The sequence below is a fragment of the Olea europaea genome, chromosome 10, assembly GCF_002742605.1.
Source record: "Olea europaea var. sylvestris chromosome 10, O_europaea_v1, whole genome shotgun sequence".
Taxonomy (NCBI): Eukaryota; Viridiplantae; Streptophyta; class Magnoliopsida; order Lamiales; family Oleaceae; genus Olea; species Olea europaea.
In genome coordinates, this window is record NC_036246.1 from 7,201,852 (window position 1) to 7,221,641 (window position 19,790).

General features: G+C 33.7%; 1 protein-coding gene across 2 annotated transcripts; it reads right to left on the reverse strand.

Moving 5' to 3' along the window:
• Window positions 1-6,955: 6,955 nt before the first annotated feature.
• On the reverse strand, window positions 6,956-13,107 carry LOC111401074 (probable protein phosphatase 2C 55). 2 transcript variants are annotated; one of them, XM_023028617.1, is made up of 5 exons: window positions 12,856-13,107; window positions 12,155-12,766; window positions 11,409-11,730; window positions 7,769-7,918; window positions 6,956-7,385 (listed from the first exon to the last, which is right to left on the reverse strand). In XM_023028617.1, the coding sequence occupies exons 2-5, from the start codon at window positions 12,628-12,630 to the stop codon at window positions 7,101-7,103; spliced, it is 1,233 nt and encodes a 410-aa protein (XP_022884385.1). In that variant the 5' UTR covers window positions 12,631-12,766; window positions 12,856-13,107; the 3' UTR covers window positions 6,956-7,100. The 2 variants fall into 2 exon arrangements, with proteins under 2 accessions (XP_022884385.1, XP_022884384.1); XM_023028616.1 differs by having other exon boundaries at window positions 12,155-13,010.
• Window positions 13,108-19,790: the final 6,683 nt, after the last annotated feature.

Sequence of the window (19,790 nt, forward strand, 5' to 3'; positions counted from 1 at the left end):
AAACATTTTTTTTCTAACCGTTGAAAAATTCTGAAACGGAATTTTTTTGATAAATTGAAATCGTTTACCTTGTGGTTATTAATTTCAATAGTCGGCTATTGCAATTGAATAAAACTTATACAATTGGTTTCATCTACTAGTGACTTATTTTCCTACAAGGAGAGACTCTAGTTATGCCTAAGGCGGGGTCATGATTAAAAATAAAGTAAAAAATAAGTAATTTCATGATATCCCACTTAATAAATTATATAAATTAGAAGAGGAAATTTGACAAAAAAATGATACAGAAATGGATTATTTATTAGATTGCATGAGCAAAGTAGAAGATTAAAGGGATGGATTTTACATGGTGAATGATTTAACCAAAAAAAAAAGAAAAAAAGAAGAAGAAGATAAAAATCTAAGTTAATATTTTAACTGCATATTTTATGGAATTCACAACTTTTATCAACTTTTCCGTCATATATTTCATCTTTTTTTTAATAAAATCTTCTAAAAATATAACTTTTAACAAAATCGAACCAGGGTTAAATTATCTACAGCTGGACGGACGGACGGACGGAATCTTATAATTTCTTTATACGATCATAAATTTTGTCGACAAATATTACTTCTCAAGCTATCTCTTATTCCTTTAAATAGGTCTTATTGTCTGCAATGCATGCATGTACATGTATCAAGTATTTTTCATGCCACTTTTCTGGGACACCGAATTAGTATAATTTTAATTGCAGATTATTCTTTTCGTATTTAAATAACGTGGATTTAATGAAATCCTTAAGGCTCTGCTTTCGAATTTTCACTTGTTTTGGAGTGATTTTGAGAATTGATTTTTTGACCGTTAGGAGAAAAGTGTGGTCCACCTGTGAGAGAAGAAGTCAAATATGACAGTTGGGATAGTGAAATAACGGTCAAAAAATCAATTTTTTAGGCCAAAAAATCACTCCCAAACAGGCTGTTAATTTTTGAATAATAACTATTAATACATACCGAGTAGTAGTTTGAGTTATGCATGTTCAATTTTATTTTTTTAAAATATTTATATTTTCGTTAACTCGATTATCGAAGTGGGAATATTATGTATAAAAAATGCATATGTCACAACCCCGACGACAGCAATTGACGCTAGCAATGAGAGTAAGAATATATTCTGGTGGTGAAGGTGCAATTATAAATTTAAAATAGGCTAACCCATTCGTCACAATGAAAGACACTCAGTGTTGGGGCCATTTTCCCTATGCTTTTATTTTCAATTTCAACTTTGGATGAAAAGTTTGTAAACCATTTAAAAGTGATTCTAAAAGATAATATATGTAAATTTATATCTTATTTTAATTTTTAGATAAAATAATTCAACATGATTTCAGAACAATCTTTATCTGTATTAAAGTTTGGTGGCCACTCATCTGAATAAGAAAAAGAATTCGACATGCACGTGAAGAATCATATGAAATCAAACTATATATGAATAAATTATTCTTTCCAACTAAAAATCTGAATGAAGTGTTTCAACATAATACAAGAATGTATAAAAATCTTGAATTCAAACCATGTTGTTACTGTTTTGTAAAATTTAGGGATGTCAAAATGGAAGGATAGACGAATCAACCCAATCAAGTAGAGATTTTTCAAAAAAATTTAATTAATTTTTTTCTCTAAAATCCTTTAAAAACACCAAAATAATTCTTAAAAAGGGCATGAATGTACGATCCGAAGCTTAAAAAGGGCATGAATGTACGATCCGAAGCTTAAAAAGGGCATGAATGTACGATCCGAAGCTTAAAAAGGGCATGAATGTACGATCCGAAGCTTAAAAAGGGCATGAATGTACGATCCGAAGCTTAAAAAGGGCATGAATGTACGATCCGAAGCTTAAAAAGGGCATGAATGTACGATCCGAAGCTTGTCATTTCGTGTAGCTAAGCCATTGGGCTTCATCGTCAACTTACTTTGACAAGAGGTGACAAGAGCACTACTACGTTGCTCAAACCTATTTAAACATTATTATTATTATTTTAGATAAATAAATTCATTCCATTTATTTCTAACCATAAATATTTGGAGTATGAGTGAGAAGATGTAAGGATCTATGTTTTTCCTTTCATGTTTATAACTTATAAGTGTAAAATAAGTCATTTCAAATGTACTTGATGAACTTAGAGTGTCGAGAGAAGAGTTTTCGACCCTCCATTAATTAAGAAAAGATAGTTCACAAGAATTTCAAATAACATGAGCAATGCTCAACCTTAACCGTTGGTACCCTCGACTACTTATTTGAAAAGCTAATAAGCAAATAAGTATTCTCTTAATCACGTGTTCACTCCTAACTTAATCAAGATAAGATTGCTTTGAAAAAAATTTTTTTTTTAAAAAATGGGCCCCCCCCCCCCCCCCCCCCCACACACATGGTGAAAACCGTTATGAACACCCTAATGGACATGCAGCATCACCCATAATTTAAACATCATGTGACATTGGATTAAAAAATAGTCGAAAACTTAAGACGCAAGAGTTAGACTAAAATATGTGTTGCACCATATATCCACGTGTAAGCCACGAAGGCAAGCGAATGCCATGTGCGCATGGTCCAAATGTCAAGGGCCTTTCCACGCCCTTTGTTCATCTGGAACAAGGCAAACCATGATCTTAACTCTAGACAGTACAATATCATCCCTCATGGTCTTTGACCAATGGGTGGAAAGGTGGAGCAGCGCCTCTTCGTCGAACCATCTTTGGCAGGACGGAAGGGCAGATCCCTGTTGGGTTCAACGAATCAAATTCCTTAGGCGAGGCCCAACGCATTGTCAATGATAAATAGTTCACAAATCATAGAACTAATGATCATATGGGAGAAATGAATCTTGTAAGGAAACTGTCTCATCTGCTCCTAAAAATCAAGGCTGAATCTTAGATGATTAAGTACGATTTTGTAAATTTTGATAAAATTTATTGTATGATTGAAAAATTGATAAAGATTGTAAACCCCATGCACTAAATTGAGGTTTATCAGGACCAATGCCACGAGCTTCCGGAATACAATGGGACCTTCGTAAAGTTGATCATTATGAGTGTTACGACGAATTTACGAAATGTGTTTTAAAAAAAAAAAAAATAGAGGCTAAACATGAACTAAATTAAATTCAACGACCAACAAAACAGTGACATGTTGAATTAGAGATGCAAGGTATAAACCTAATATCACACGAATTCTTCCCCCTTTAAATAGGCAAGTAAAGGTACATTAGTCTTGAAATTCTAGTCAAAATTCTTCTTACTTGTCTCTTTCACATCCATTTTCTATATACTCTTATCGTTGACATGATCGTTGGAGTGTCAACAATCACTAGCCCTTTTTCTTGATATGGTTGTTCGAATGTGCTAATAACATACATATATATAGTAATGTTACAAGTGATCTATTAACAGCAACAAGGTTGTAACAACTTTTAGATCAACAATATGCACATCACAAATTGCATTTTAAATCGAAACCAAAACTCCCTTCAATTAGAAATTTGTAAAAAACATCACATCAAAATTCTTATTTTTTGGTACCTCAAGATATAATAATCCAAATAAAATGTTACAACTTAAATTTGTTTATACTATAATTTTTTTAGCTCAAAGTTATACCATAATAACACCCCTCTGGCTTTTCGCTTCGATTAATTAGCAATAATACTTTTATAGACTACCGTAATTTTTTTACATGTTAGCTTAGCAAGGAAATTTTGAATCTTTTGTACCCTTTTCCTGCAAGACCTTTGTTCAATTTCATGACATAAACAGATAAAATTTCCCATATACATGCACTTGAGCATGTGTTTATTACAACCTATTTTCCCATTCAGTTATCTATCTACATGACTGTTTGGTGTCTTGGAATCAATTGGTTGAAAATCAAAGTCAATATCCTATTGATGGGCGTTGAACCAATAGAAGACAACCAACTTAATAAAATTTAAATATATCATGATTATTATTATTATTATTATTATTATTATTATTATTCATTTTGGAACAACATGGTTTAAATATAATTTATTTTTATTATGATAACAACATTGGCATGATTGGGAAAAGGCAAAGCCACGTTTCATTGAGATAGTGTTTGGGCATCTTCCTTTTAAAATATTACGCACAATCGAACTAAATTTCAAATTGTAAGTGACATAAAATATTACCGTACGAATTAAATAAATACGTACATAAATGTACGACAAAATCATACACACACGTTCACGCATATCTTGTATTTTAACAATATTTCTTTTCTTTTTCTTTTTTTCTCATGTCTTAAAATGAATGTCATTATCAATTAATTAATTTTGTCATTTGCAATTCTTGAAGTAAAATATTTTTTTTAGTCCTTCATTTCTTTTTTCTATAATTTTTATTTATTATATTCGTAAAATTTTAAACTATTAAAAGTTTAGAAAATTAAATTCCTTTATATAACAAGTTGGATTTAAATAAGGCTCAACCTATGGATTTTTCTTTTCTTTTTTTTTTTCTAGTCCATGTTTTGGATAAATTTTGTTCTTTTTAAAAATAAAAAATTATCATTGACAAATATTATTGACAACATGGAAACATGAACTTTCTTCAAGGTAAAAAAAGTAATTTTTGTAATCAAAATTAAAAATAAAATAAATAAATAAGATTGTTATAATTTATGATGCCTGGAAGCTAGAGTTTAAATGCTATATTTATTCAACTAAATTAAGAATAATCCCATCATACCTTTAATTAAAATTCAACTCTTTCAATGAGACAAGAAATTGGATACAATGCTTTGAGAGTTAACTACGGATCATTTTGGCCATAATGATAAAATGGTATCCACACTTGAAGTTTCATCTCAAAAAGTTAACTTTTTAGACAGATCAATTTTAATAGAATCTATAGTCACACCTTTTCTTTAAATAATCGAATAAACTACCTAAGTGCATGTTTGATAGCAATTTTTCACCCAAAAAAATCATCTTTTTTTACCGTTATTTCACTATTTCAACCGTCATTTTTTATTTCTCCACTCACAGGTGGGACTCGTTTTTCTCTTTAACGGTCAAAAAATCAATTCTCATAATCACTACTGAACAAATCCTAAATTATTTTCATTTAACCATGATAAGACTTGAGATTTCAATCTTGTTAAGAAAAATAGTACAAATTCTTAGACGCTGAATATTATTTTAATATTTAATCGAAATGTAACTTACCTTAACAAATCATTTAGAATAAATAAAAAATATATAAACTTAATTGCGCGTCTTAGATAATATGATTTGATACCAATGATGTAACAAGACATACCTCAGTCGAAAAGCCTTAAATAATTAAGGGGAATATTAATTATTAAAGTGAAGTGCTTAGTGGTTAAGGTTTGTAAATACGTGGGACAAACGCGGGGAAAAAGAGAAAGCTTGTAGTATACAAAAGGGGGATTTGATGGCGTTGAGATTCTGATTAATATCATTCATATAAAAAGATTTGTGAGAGAATTACAAAAAGCAAAGCTAAAAACTTATAATTTAAAAAAGTTCACTTTGTCTAAAGCCCGTATTCGCGATTAACATGAATAACATCGAAATGAACCAATTATAAATAGGACTTAGCTGTGAGTTTTGAAGAAATATAAGGAAAAATTATTTTCAAGGATCGAGAATTATTTTGGAGTTGGTTAATTTTGTGCTTGTTTGGTATGGATTTTGTTAATTAATTTTTTGACTGTTAAAAATAAGGGTCCTGCTCGTGAGAGAATAATTTAAAAATAACGACTGAAATAGTGAAATAACAATCAAAAAATTGATGTTAATTGAATTAAAAGCAATTTGATATTAATAACCACAAGAAATGAAGTTAATTTTGGTCGGCCGAAGAAATGTCTGAACATGAAAATCTACATAACTGAAGTACCGATTTGCAAAAATCAGTGCTTAGGCCCTGATGTTCTGTATAGGCCCATCTTCAATTCGTGCAGTTTCTCTTGGGCCAAAAGTCGAACACAGTTACTGTATAATCTCAGTCTCAGTGTGAAAATGTTTAGCCATGGCTGAGAAAATCTATCTCTGAATTTCTCTTCTTTTTTCTCTACAAATCCTTTAAATGGCAGTTTTAGTTAATTTGGCCCAACACAGCTACTGTATAATCTCAGTCTCAGTGTGAAAATATTTAGCCATGGCTGAGAAAATCTATCTCTGAATTTCTCTTCTTTTGTCTCTACAAATCCTTTCCATAGCAGTTTTAGTTAATGTACATGGAGCAATAAACTTTTGTATTAATAATATTTTGCTCATGAACTTGGTTTAATCACCTCCCTACAATCATTCTGCCCAGTTTTGCATCTTCATATAATAGCAATGACTGGGCTTAGTCCAGATCCTGCATTCATTTTCTAGTATTTTCACCAGATCTCTAACTGCTCATATCACAGTATTACAGAAAAGTTTCTTGCATTCAATTATTGAGTTTTGGGGTTCACAAAAATTCCCAATACATAATTTTTATGTTTAAATTGAAGCGTTTCTTGTAGTGTCCAGTACAACTCTCTAGAATGTCAAATGTCATTTAGTGAAGTTTCATGGAAGAGCTGACTGAAAACTAAGCTCTTTTAAACCGAGAAATCCCATATTCAAGGTGGAGCAACGACATAGAAGACGGTAAGGGGGAGCATTTAAATGACGACTGCTTTATGTATTCTCGTGAAAGTACCGCGGATCCTTTTGATAATAGAAGATGACAAATCAAACAAGATTATAATCAAGAAACTGATTGAGCCTAACCTTTCTACGCAATCAACTGTTCTGTTAACTAATGCTTCGCTTCTCTCATTTGTAATGGGGAAAGTGTCCAACTCAGGGTGGAGCAAGGGAGAAGGAAAAGATCACTAGTCATAATATATGAATCTTTAAAAGAGATGACTTTCCAAAATGTCATTCCTCAGCTAAAAGCATAAACAAATGGATACTGTACTTTATAGGAACTCATAAAACGTGTATTGGGAGACAAAATTAAATGAAATTGGAATATTGAGATAAAGAGACTATCCATATGTGCAAAATTGTCGTGCATTAATTTAAACATTGTCGTGCACTAATTTAAACAGAGACGTAAGAGACAACAACGGTGAGGTCATCAAGTTTACCGCCATAATAAGAATATCCAGCTTCTTGTGCTGCAGTAGAGAATGGAGTTTGCTGTTTCCTGTCCAACGCTCGTAGGCGTGCAAAAGCTGCAATCTTCTGTGCTGTAGCATCTGGGCTAAGGCCATATTTGGTTGCATCTGCCACAACAGCTGCTATCTCGTTATTATACAAGTTATCAAACAAGCCATCAGTTCCTGCAACCACCACATCTCCTGGTGCAACAGTAATTGTAAACACCTGACAACAATCTTCACTGGTCAGATTTTCTGAGCGAAAAGTACAAGCATCGACAATTGTAATTCATTGCAAAATTTTACTGCTTCTGTATAAGATTTTATTTCGTGACATTCCAACAGGTGCAGCACTGTGTAAAACAGAGTGAAAGTAAGGGAATCAAGTAGCTGAGATGCCCTGAGCATAAGTATATTGGAAATAAGACTTGTTATTGTTTGTTGTTTTCTACTATTTTGCTGTTTCTTTAGTTAGTGCATACGAATGACATTGATTTAGGCAAAAAGATAAATGATACTGCATAACAGACATAAATCACAGGAATTATGAAACTGAAGAAATGGTGTACATGAGGTACTATTAAGTATTAAAATGGTGCTTCAACTGACCTGTCCAGAGCTAGGTAGATCACCCCTAGGGTCATTTTCAAGTTGATACGTGAAATTGAAACTATGTTGTTGCGCAGGTGATTCAAAGAACGTTTGCCCATCTCTGACCACAATGAATCCACTGTCTCCAAGATTGATAGCATTTAGACCCTGTTCAAGGCAACATAATTGTACAACTATCAGAAACAAATTATGACATTCTCATAAGAGATTTTTATAGGAAAATATCTGGGTGTATAGAAAATTTTTCATAGACTATATACAGAATAGACAGGTGGGTGGGTCCCATGTTGTATAAAAAATGCCAAAAATGTGTGTGAGCCACAGAACTGTGAGTTTTCTTTATATATTCTGGCAAAAATCCTTCTGTACGTGTAGAAGGGTTGTTTTTCTAGATATATTGCAGAACAAATGAAGATTCCAAGAACAGATCATAAAGATTGATAGCATTTATACCCTGTTCAGGGCAACATAATTGTACAACTGTCAGAAACAAATTATGACATTCTCATAAGAGATTTTTATAGGAAAAAATCTAGGTGTATAGAAAATTTTTCACATACTGTGTACAAAATAGAGACAGGTGTGTGGGCCCCAGAACTGTGAGTTCTCTTTATGTATTCTGGCAAAAATCCTTTTGTACGTGTAGAAGGATTGTTTTTCTAGATATATTGCAGAACAAATGAAGATTCCAAGAACAGACCATTAACATTTTCAATGCAATGATTGTACAACTATCAGAAACATAATTGTACAACATAATTATACAACTATCAGAAACAAATTATGACATTCTCATAAGAGATTTTTATAGGAAAAAATTTGGGTGTATAGAAAATTTTTCACAGACTGTATACAGAATAGAGATTGGTGGGTGGGCCCCATGTTGTATGAAAAATACCAAAAATGTGTGTGAACCCCAGAACTGTGAGTTTTCTTTATGTATTCTGGCAAAAATCCTTCTGTACGTGTAGAAGGGTTGTTTTTCTAGATATATTGCAGAACAAATGAAGATTCCAAGAACAGATCATAAAGATTGATAGCATTTAGACCCTGTTTAGGGCAACATAATTGTACAACGGTCAGAAACAAACTATGACATTCTCATAAGAGATTTTTATAGGAAAAAATCTGGGTGTATAGAAAATTTTTCACAGACTGTGTACAGAATAGAGACAGGTGTGTGGACCCCATGTTATATAAAAAAATGCCAAAAATGTGTGTGGGCTTCAGAACTGTGAGTTTTCTTTATGTATTCTGGCAAAAATCCTTCTGTACGTGTAGAAGGGTTGTTTTTCTAGATATATTGCAGAACAAATGAAGATTCCAAGAACAGATCATAAAGATTGATAGCATTTAGACCCTGTTTAGGGCAACATAATTCTACAACTGTCAGAAACAAATTATGACATTCTCATAAGAGATTTTTATAGGAAAAAATCTAGGTGTATAGAAAATTTTTCCCAGACTGTACATAATAGAGACAGGTGTGTGGGCTCCATGTTGTATAAAAAATGCCAAAAATGTGTGTGAGCCCCAGAACTGTGAGTTCTTTTTATGTATTCTAGCAAAAATCCTTTTGTACGTATAGAAGGGTTGTTTTTCTAGATATATTGCAGAACAAATGAAGATTCCAAGAACAGACCATTAACATTTTCAATGCATTGATTGTACAAAAAGCGCCCACATAATTGTACAACATAATTATACAACTATCAAAAACAAATAACCCCCCCCCCCCCCCCCCCCCCCCAAAAAAAAAAAACTCCATTTAAAAACCCCCATTTGGCCCCATTAAAACTCATTAATTCGCATTATTTGCCAATTTTTCAAACAAAAGTGGGTCTCAGGTGTCAAATTGTTCAGAACGTACGTGTAACATGAAAGGGAAATGTTTTCATTCATAATGGAAGGTACACACTTTATATGCCTAAATTACGGTAATACCCTCCCAACCACTAACCAATGGAAATGTGGATAAGTGTGATTGAATGAGGGGTAATTTTGTCTTCTGCCATTGATGTTGGAGGGTGTTTTGTCCAGCTAACTCAACTGTCCATTTGACTGAAATAAACTATTGTCAATGGATAAGCTTGTGTCAAAAAAGGAGGGCTAAAAAGTTGCAAGAAAAATAATTTAATGAGTTTTAAAGGGAGCCAAATGGGCGCAAAATTTCTTCTCCCTTAATGAGTATTTTACAAACAAAAAATCAAATGAGTTATCTAACATTTTTCTCATCAGATAACATGGATGGATTAATCAAAGTCCAGGAATCAGAAAAGTGGCAATTTTGATATGCCAGTTTACAGCCAATACTTCAAGTAAAATTTAGACTTTTATAATGCTTTCTTTTCATAATGTTACAGCTTCAAATTCAACCATACCAGAATGTATTCACTCAAACCTCTTTCTAACTTTTGTGTGAAGTTGATTCGTGGACATCAGTAAATATGAAGTCTGAAAAGATTGCTAGTGCAAACTATCTATGTTAGATCTTTAGGGAGTCTAAGATCTACATTTTAGTTTTTATGTGTGTTTCAGACATTTAACTTATCGATCGAGTCCATTATATATTTAAAAAAAAAAAAATCCTTTCTATATATCATGCTCCTAGGCAATTAGTTAGATCATTGCTCTAGATGACTTTCCTCTTTAGTCTTCAAAAGACCAGCAAGTGTTATTCAACATTTTCAATATGTGATTTTCTTTGCTCCTAATAAAATGGTGATAATCAGTCTTCCAATATAGGCAGGAGTTTAAAGTTTCTCGTCGACCATATCTCATTTGGATGGACTCTACATTGCATTTACTAGATTTGTAGCATATATGAATATTGTTTTTATACAAGATGAGATATGAGAATGGACGTGCCAGTATGAGTATGTTTTATGTACTAATTTCCAAAACTGAAATCCGATTCCAACTCGTCCAATGAAATTTTATACAAACTAGTAACCTATCAGATATTACCCCCCGTACAAGGTTTTTCCACAAGGAATGTTACTTACACCACCATATCTAGATGTCCTTAATTCTCCAAACACTTTATCGTTTATATATATAGACCATAGTTGAGCCCCATTTTTGGGCCAAAATGTATTTTGAAATAGTGTTGTGTTGGAGAACATGTGGTTAAAAAAGAAGGAAAATTTTTAGATTTACGTATAAAATTATTTTATGAGAGAATGTGTGGTAAGAAATGAGTTTTGAAAAAATGAATTTTTGGAAAAATGAGGGCCAAACATAGGCATAATCAATGTGCATTCAAATGCACAATATATGAAAAGGTGAGCATCCAAAGCACTGCACCTCCTTCAAGTTCTGACCTTAACTATCTATATTTTGATCAGACATATGGCCACATAATTTCTGAAAATTAAATGGTGTATACCTACATATTACATGTTCACAGTCCAAGCAAAGTCACAGCAAATCCTATCAGACTGAAGACTTGTAGCATTCTTTAATATTTTTCCAAGTCTTCTCTCAATTTTCTTGTTTTTTTGCATTAATCACATTTTACTAATTTGCTCTTCAGTTTTCTTAATATTTTCTGACTACAGTTATATGGGACGAAACATAGAAGTAAGACACGGTAAAGGCTGAACCATGTCTAGCCAAAGTATGAATATCGTCAAACCTGATTTTTAAGGGCAATAATGCAGGCTGTTGAGGAACCCATGGCTTTAGTCTTTGCATGCGCTTTTTCCAACACCCGTAATGGGTCTATATCACCATTAGCTTCATCTTGAATTGCTTGCACAGAATTGGACATGAGTTCACGAGCATATTCTCCAGCATTAATACCAACATCTGCCCAACCACCAACTCCATCAGCGACACCAATTACTTGCTCATCCACACAAATAAAATGAGCATCTTCCCCACCAGTTTCTTCTTTAGCTGGATGAGGCAGGTAACATGCTCCGGAAAGTAGCTTTAGAACCCGGTCACCAGAAGCCCTGGAACAACAACAGGGCATTTAATATCCTGATTCTAGGCACTGCCTAAAGTTCATGGTCAAATTAACTAAAACTTAAAATCTAGCACGGACTCATGCTAACTGAAAAATTAAAAGAAAGTCAGGTGTAGGCAAAAACTGTCAACTCGGAGGAGGATTTAATAGCAAGAAATTTTCATATGGCACTTTGGGAATCATAAGATGTGTGCTCTGTATTTTAAATTTGTCATAAATACAAATCTAAGCATTCAGTAACATATGCAAAGCTCCAAAGCAGTAATTGGATAATTCATACAACAATCTTACAGTATGACACATGAACAGGCCAATATTTTAGGTAAAACTTATAATCCGTCTTTAACAAATCAGACACTTTTCAAAGCTGTGAAATAAGAATTCAAAGAAAAAACAAGATAAAAGAGAACCTCTCCTCTGAAATTGCCAGACTTATAAGCTCATCAGTGCACGAAGATCCATCAGTCGACAAATCAGGCATAGGCCCATCAGAATAATACGAAGATGAGAATGTACGGAAATCATTTGACCATGTTGCAAGAGGTGGATTAGAAAAGCACGACCTTTCCGTGAGATCGAACATAAAATTTAATTGGACTCCCGTATGGCCATTAGTTCCTCCGTTTCTCATTCTCACACTAGCCTTCCGGCAATTCCTACCGCTCCTATCACTGAAATAGACACCTCTAGGCTTTGCAAAACCTGAGACATTCCCACAACCTGAGACTAAAGTATCGAGAATAAGATCTCCTGAGGCAGCTACGGTACCAGAAGCTGCCATGGCTATTCTATTAAATGGGGGGATTGAGATTCTTTTTAATCTCAAAGCCCTTTGAAAACCAAAACCAAAAGCAGTATTCAGATTTGAAAGCAGCCCAGATGGCATTTTCTAAACCAACCAATTCAATGTTTCCTTTCGGAAAACCCTGTAAATAGAATCCATAAATAAACCATTCTCTTTGCTTATTCTGGGAACAAATAACGATGCCACCAAAGGTCCAAAGCAATCAAAACCTTGCCACCTGAAATAAAAGCCAAATGGGCTATCAAAATCCACAAAACTGAATACACGATACCGGGGAGAAAAGGGGAAATTTTGAGAGAGAAGTACAAGGGATAACGAGCAAGGTAAATCTGAAGATGCCTAATTCAGAGGCTCCGCCACTCCCATGGATAAACAGAGCCTTATCTTTATGGCGGTATCAAAACATTTTTGTAGAGGCGGAAAATTCAATTTTTGTCTTTGTTAATGGTACGAAAAGGTATAATTAACGATGCCGACTTGCATAATAAAAATAACAGAGGAATAATAATAGGAAAATGATGAGTGTACAGGATTACGTGAACTACCAACACTCACGAACAACGATTACCACACGGGATTCACTTGTATTAAAAAAAAAAAAAAAAAAATCTCCACCCACATATCCAATATATGTGAGTGTTCCGTATGGGTTTTATAGTTGTACTTGTATCACCTTCCATAATAATAAGAAGAACATCAAAAAAAAAAAAAAAAAAAAAAAGGGGGGGTCAAAGTCGGCCACCAAGAAAAAAAAAAAAAAAAAAAAAAAAAAAAAAAAAAAAAAAAAAAAGGGGGGGTCAAGAGCGTGTGGCCGAGTTGGCAAAGGGCATGGCCTGGGAAACTGGGTTTGGCTTCAACGAGGGTTCAATCCACGCTTGAGACATCCGCCTTCTCCTTGGAGAAGATTTAACCGACTGGTGTGGTTGCGGGTCTCGTGCCAGCCCCCAGGTTTACCTAGTGCGCACTGGTCGCCAGTAGCGGCTGCGGGTTCCTGGGTTATCAAAAAAAAAAAAAGAAGAAGAAAGGGAGCCGGCCCCCCAGGGCACATCCAAGCTGGCAGAACAATCACATTGGGGCGTTCTGGAACCAAGCGTGGGGAGTTCGATTCCTGGTTGGAGCAGTTAAGTATTGTAATAACCAGAGGAAGGGTTTGAGCAGTTTGGTGATGTAATAACCATGGAGGAGGCTCCCTTTGGGGAAGAAGTAAAAGCCATATGGGAACCTGGGAACCAACAAGGGCACAACTTGCGATTTACCTCCCTGAACAGCTGAGGGGCCGAAGGTTCAAGGACGAGGATATAGTCTGGCGCAAGTTGGGACACCTCGTTTAAAAAAAAAAAAAAAGAAGAAGAAGAAAGGGAGCCGCCCCCCGGGACACAGCTCAACTGGTGGATCAATCAACATTGTCTTGCTTTCAGCGACAGGGTGGAGGTTCGAATCCTGGTGGGAACCTTTGGCCAGATTTATTTGGTATGGAGCAATCACTTTGAAAGAGGATCTCTTGTGCGCAGAAGTGTACAAACGGTGGGGGAACCTGTGATCCAGTTGAGGCATAACCCGCGATTTACCCCTTCCAAGATTCTAGGGGCAAGGGTCTTGGGAATCAAAATTTATAAAAAAAAAAAAAAAAAAATAAGTTGGGAAACTTGGAAAAAAAAAAAAAAAAAAAAAAAAAAGTGAATGTTATCGAATCTCTCAATCACACCATAGATATAACGGGTTTGTTTGGTCTGCTTTTCACATCATAATTATTGAAAGTTATATAATTTATAAAAGGCTTCATCTTTCAAAATAATTTATAGAGGAAATCATATTAATTAGTTTCCTTTAAAAGTTGTTTTAATCAAGTAGACAAGAAAAGGGTGCTGGCAGTCGCAGGGATCGATTCCTAAAATATGGATTGGTACTCTTTGTGGGCACAAATATACGGACATCTCTTGTTCCTTTACGTGTTGGGACACATCCCAAGTTAAACTCTCTCAGAATGCTCCAAGGGCGGGACGGTGGGAGACCCTTAAGGTTGGGGTTCAACCTTTTAAGAAGAAAGAGAAATAATCAGTTAATTGTTCCAATGGTCACCAAACTTAGTTTCATGTCTTTGATTGGTCACTGAAATTTAAAAATGTCGAGTTTTGGTTCTGAACTTGGGTTCATATTTTCGATTGCTCACTGAAATTTAAAATGTTTAGTTTTGACCACTGAATTTTGAAAAATATTGTACATTACTTACTAAACTTTGAAAAATACTGTACATTACTCACTGTAAATTCGATATTTTTCAAAGTTTAACAGTTATGTTAGTGAGTAACGTACGGTATTTTTCGAAGTTCGGTGGCCAAAACTCGACATTTTAAATTTTAGTGAGCAATCGAAGACATCGATTTAAGTTCAATGAATAATCGAAAACATGAACCTAAATTTAATGATCAAAACTCGATATTTTAAATTTTAGTAATCAATTAAAGACATAGACCTAAATTCAGTGACCATTAAAACAATTAACTCGGAAATAACAAATGCGAGAGCAAAAGAAAAGAACAATTTTCTAAAAAAAATTGTTTGAAAATTAGTCTAATGTATTTTAGTTCCCGACGAGAGGAATTAGTATTGAACAATTTTCTAAAAATTTATTATGGTTAGAATTTATAAAATGTTGCAAAAATGTCTATTATCTATTCAAAATTTCCCTACGATTAGGCACGAAAACAGTACAATTTCATCAAACTGGCTAAAAATAAATTTTTAAAAACATTTAATTGAATCATATCATAAAACTCTTTCTTCTTTCCCTGAGTTCTAAAATCCATTTGTTTCATTCACTCAATTCGATTTCAAATCCATTGCTCGTTCGCCAAATCTTTTCATAAAGATTGTTACTCCACCATTTTATTCACCTCGTATTCAATGACAAAAAGACCTAATCGACTTGTCATTTTCATTTATCCATCTTTTTCCTGCTTATTCTCCTAAATGTTCAATTTGACCATCGAAGTGGATATATCATTTGAAGGGCAACAAAGAGGTGTCTCCTTGGAGACGAAGAAATTACTAAGAGTGAAGCCTAATTCCAATCAGAAATTTGTGAAAAAAGAAGAAGATGATAAGGAAGGATATGATAGATTATTGTTTGTTGAATGACATCGTAAAATATAGAAATCTTGTTTTTTGTCTCTCCTTTTTCATTTATTACATCGATCTCATTTTAATTTTTGTTCACATAAGTGCAATTTTTTGTACATTGAAGTCATCGTGTATATATAGATGTTAAAAATTGTACATTTATTTGTGAACCATTTGTTAAATGATTGTTGAACAAATGTTGGGCACTGTTTAATCCATAATGCGGAGGAATAGATGTTGATTTTTCATTTTATTTCTTCTTATTATTTGATTTATTTGGTAAATTTGAATGTCTAAAAATTTGCTATTGACATCTTGAGTTTATTATGGAAAAAATAGAATTGCTATGAAAATCTCGAATATGCTGGGCAATTCTCGAGCTTACAGTGCAAATTTCGAGTTTCATCGGCTATCTAACTGAACACGTGCATAAAAATTTTGAACCGTAACTCTAAATCTATGATAGGATTCATTAATTTAAGATAGTACTATGTCAGATGATTAGTCAGATCAAAATTAGTGTTCAACAAGAAAAAATTGCGTTGAAACTTCTTCGAAGCCATTATGTATATTGATACTATTCGAATTGATTGAACAAAATATTATGGATCTATCTTCGACATAATTAGAAATAAAATGAATTGAAGAGTCGAAAATACAAATAGAGATGACTTGATAAATATAAACATCTAAGTAGTCAAAGAAAACGAATTTAAAAACACCAATGATCTAATTGTAAGTTCGTGTTTCGAAAGCTACAAGTAAAAAGGAGACTCGAACCAACTTCATTCATTGATTTATCAAATAGCAAATGTATTTAAATTGGGTAATGCAAATATATTTAAAGTAGAAATGTGTGACAAGATTTACATTTTTTCTTTCAGCATACTGAACGTGTCATTAGAGTGAAATTGTGACTTTAATCGTATTAGGATTTAATAAGTTAATTGTTCTAATGGTCATTGAACTTCAATCCATATCTTTGATTGGTCACTGAAGTTTAAAATATTAAGTTTTTGTCATCAAACTTAGGTCAATGTCTTCGATTGCTCACTGAACTTAGGTCTATGTCTTAGATTGTTCACTGAAATTTAAAATATCAAGTTTTGACCACTGAACTTTGGAATATGCCGTACGTTACTTACTAGTATAATTGTTGAATTTTAAAAAATATCGAGTTTACAATGAGTTATGTACAGCATTTTCAAAGTTAAATGAGTAATGTATAATATTTTTCAAAATTCAGTGAGTAATGTGCAATATTTTTCAAAGTTCAGTGGTCAAAATTCAACATTTTAAACTTTAGTGAACAATCGAAGACATGAACCTAATTCAGTGATTAAAACTCTATATTTTAAATTTCAGTGATCAATCAAAGATATGAAACTAAGTTCAGTGACCATTGAAACAATTAACTTGAATTAAATTAATCGACTCTTTAAAATACAGAATCTTGCATTTAAAATTGTCTAAATAATGCTCTAATACGTGTGACAACTGGTGTATACCACATGGTAGCTTTCAAGTTCCAACGCATCATGTTATTAACTTTCCTTTTTTGTTTGGTATCACTCAAATTTAAGTTAAAATCAACAATTAATTTAAATCAAACATTTTATGAAACTCACAAATTTTCACCACACGTTTCATCATTTTGATCAAATTTTATTAAAATTTATTTATTTTTATCTAAATTAAACAGTAGCGTAATTTTAAAAATAATGGAAATAATGCACATGTCAAAAAGTCACATTTCTTTTTACTTTTTCATTAAAAATCACATAATGTTTCCTTTATCGTAAACTTATCTAGGATGTCCCGTTATGGGGTAGTTTCATAACTACAAACATTTTTGAAATCAATTTCAAAAATTAGATAAATTAGAATATATTTCAAAAAATAGGTGTGATTTCAAATCTATTATTTTTATTGCCGTACGTAATCTACTGTATCGTATTTTTTAAATAAAATCCCTTACTTAATAAGTAACAGTGATTGTAACTTGCACTCGGTATAAATTTACATTTAAATCATGGTACAGTATATGAAATTTCTTTGAAATTGTAACTTCATTGTGTGCTATGCATATAATTTTTATAAATTGTTACACCACATCGCATATCATCGCACTACCGCCACCACTTCAACACAAGAAAATTACGTACACTATTGTTACATTATGTGTACTTTCTGTATCAACTCATTAATCTATGTACCACCACCATCGACCCAACATCATCAACAATCACCTATCAACACGAAAAAATTATACACATTGTTGTTATAATGAATAATTTTTGTATTATAACTTATTAATCCATGCATCACTACCACACACCACATTTGATGTCACTATCATCGTCATCACCACCTCAACCCACCATTTAGAATTGAAAATTGTCAAAATTGCAGATCACCCAAACTTCATCCAACCACCATTACCACCGCGACTATTACCTTTCACCACCGCCATCCCATTTGCATGTAACACCTAGATTTGAAAATACCGATGGAGAAAGAAAACAAATCTTTAACCAGTGTGTGAACAATCCCAAACTTGGGTGCAAGCAATCGTCAATTACCCCAGACATTACCATGAGAAATCGAAAAAATATAATTGTCTCTTTTTTCTTGTGCATATTGTGAGACGATTGATTATTGGTTTCCCAGTTTTGTGGTGGTGAAGATCGGCGGACAAAATGGCCTAATTTTACTCTTTTATTTGGAAAACAAAAATACATAATTACTATAGTTTAAGCCTCCACTTATTTATCGATCATAAATTATTAAAATAATTTATCAAAATTTATTTATTGATACAAATGATTTGTCTTCACAAAGATAAAGTGTAGCACAATTACAAATTTAGAACCCGTTTGAGCCACATTATAATGAGAATGAGAATGAGAATGAGAAATAGAGCCGTTATGAGCCCCACACCAGAAATAGAAATTCAAAAATAGTGGCTTGATGTGATGGATAACGATCATATTTTTCATTTTAATGAGGTAAAAATGGGACTCAAACAGGGGCTTAGTTAAAAAAATCACACATTTTTAGGTAATATATTATTCATTAATCACAGATTATTCATTTTATTGGTCACAATTGCTCTTCTTCCCATCCCAATCCACCCCACCACCATTGGGCACTTGCACCAACACCGACACCGACACTGACACCATCCAAACGTGTGACTGCTCGCAGCAGAACCCCAAGTGGGCCTCTGTATCCTACGAAATCTTTCATATGCCTCGAGTGCTCTGACAAGCATCGTGGTCGAATATTCATTCCACAGTTGTGGGTACGTGAATTTGAGGGCAAGGCGATGTTGATGAAGTGGTGGTGAAGCAGGAATTGTGATTTGGGAAAACGGGGTAAAGGATAGAGGGGAGGGGATAGGGTAGTGGGCGTCTAGAAGGCGGTGGACAACTACGGGCAACAATGGGCTTCGACGGTTGTGTGGGACTGGGAGATGGGGGGGTCAATTTGGTAAGAATTCAATAAAAGGATAGGGTGTGGGGCACGTTTGGGTGAGTGGTGTAGGGCGCGAGTGGGATTGGGGGGTGGGACGGGTACACCTGATTTTCTATAGATAATTTTTTTGTACTTGATCATTGACATGTGAAGTTAAAAAGTGGGTGCGTGTGTCGTTTCCTCCTATTTTCTTTGTAGAGCCCCACAAGGCCGCGGTGCTGTTCATGGGCTTAACACTTGGACCTGGTACAGTCCATCTTCATAGATCATGATGCAGCTCGGGGCCAGGCCGAACGCTTGTCTGGCAGCTGAAATCTGCCCCCCTTCAAAGCATGAACAACAATTCCCTTGCACAGAGGAACTGATGCCAGAATTGTTACAAATGCTACAATGGCAGTATTTGTTTGGTCTTTTCTTTTTTTTTCTTTTTTTTTCTTTGTTCCTGCCATTTTCCAATTGAAAGCTGCCAAGTATTATCTGTTGAAATTCTGACAGCTCCTTTTCAAGACACGTAGTAGGTCTGAAGCATGAAATAGGACTGACCCTGCCCAAATTATGAAATATCAGTGGTCCACTTGATCACAGGCATCAATTGTCAATACCTACACTTTCTCCAGTAGGGATATTGAAACTCATCAATTGTC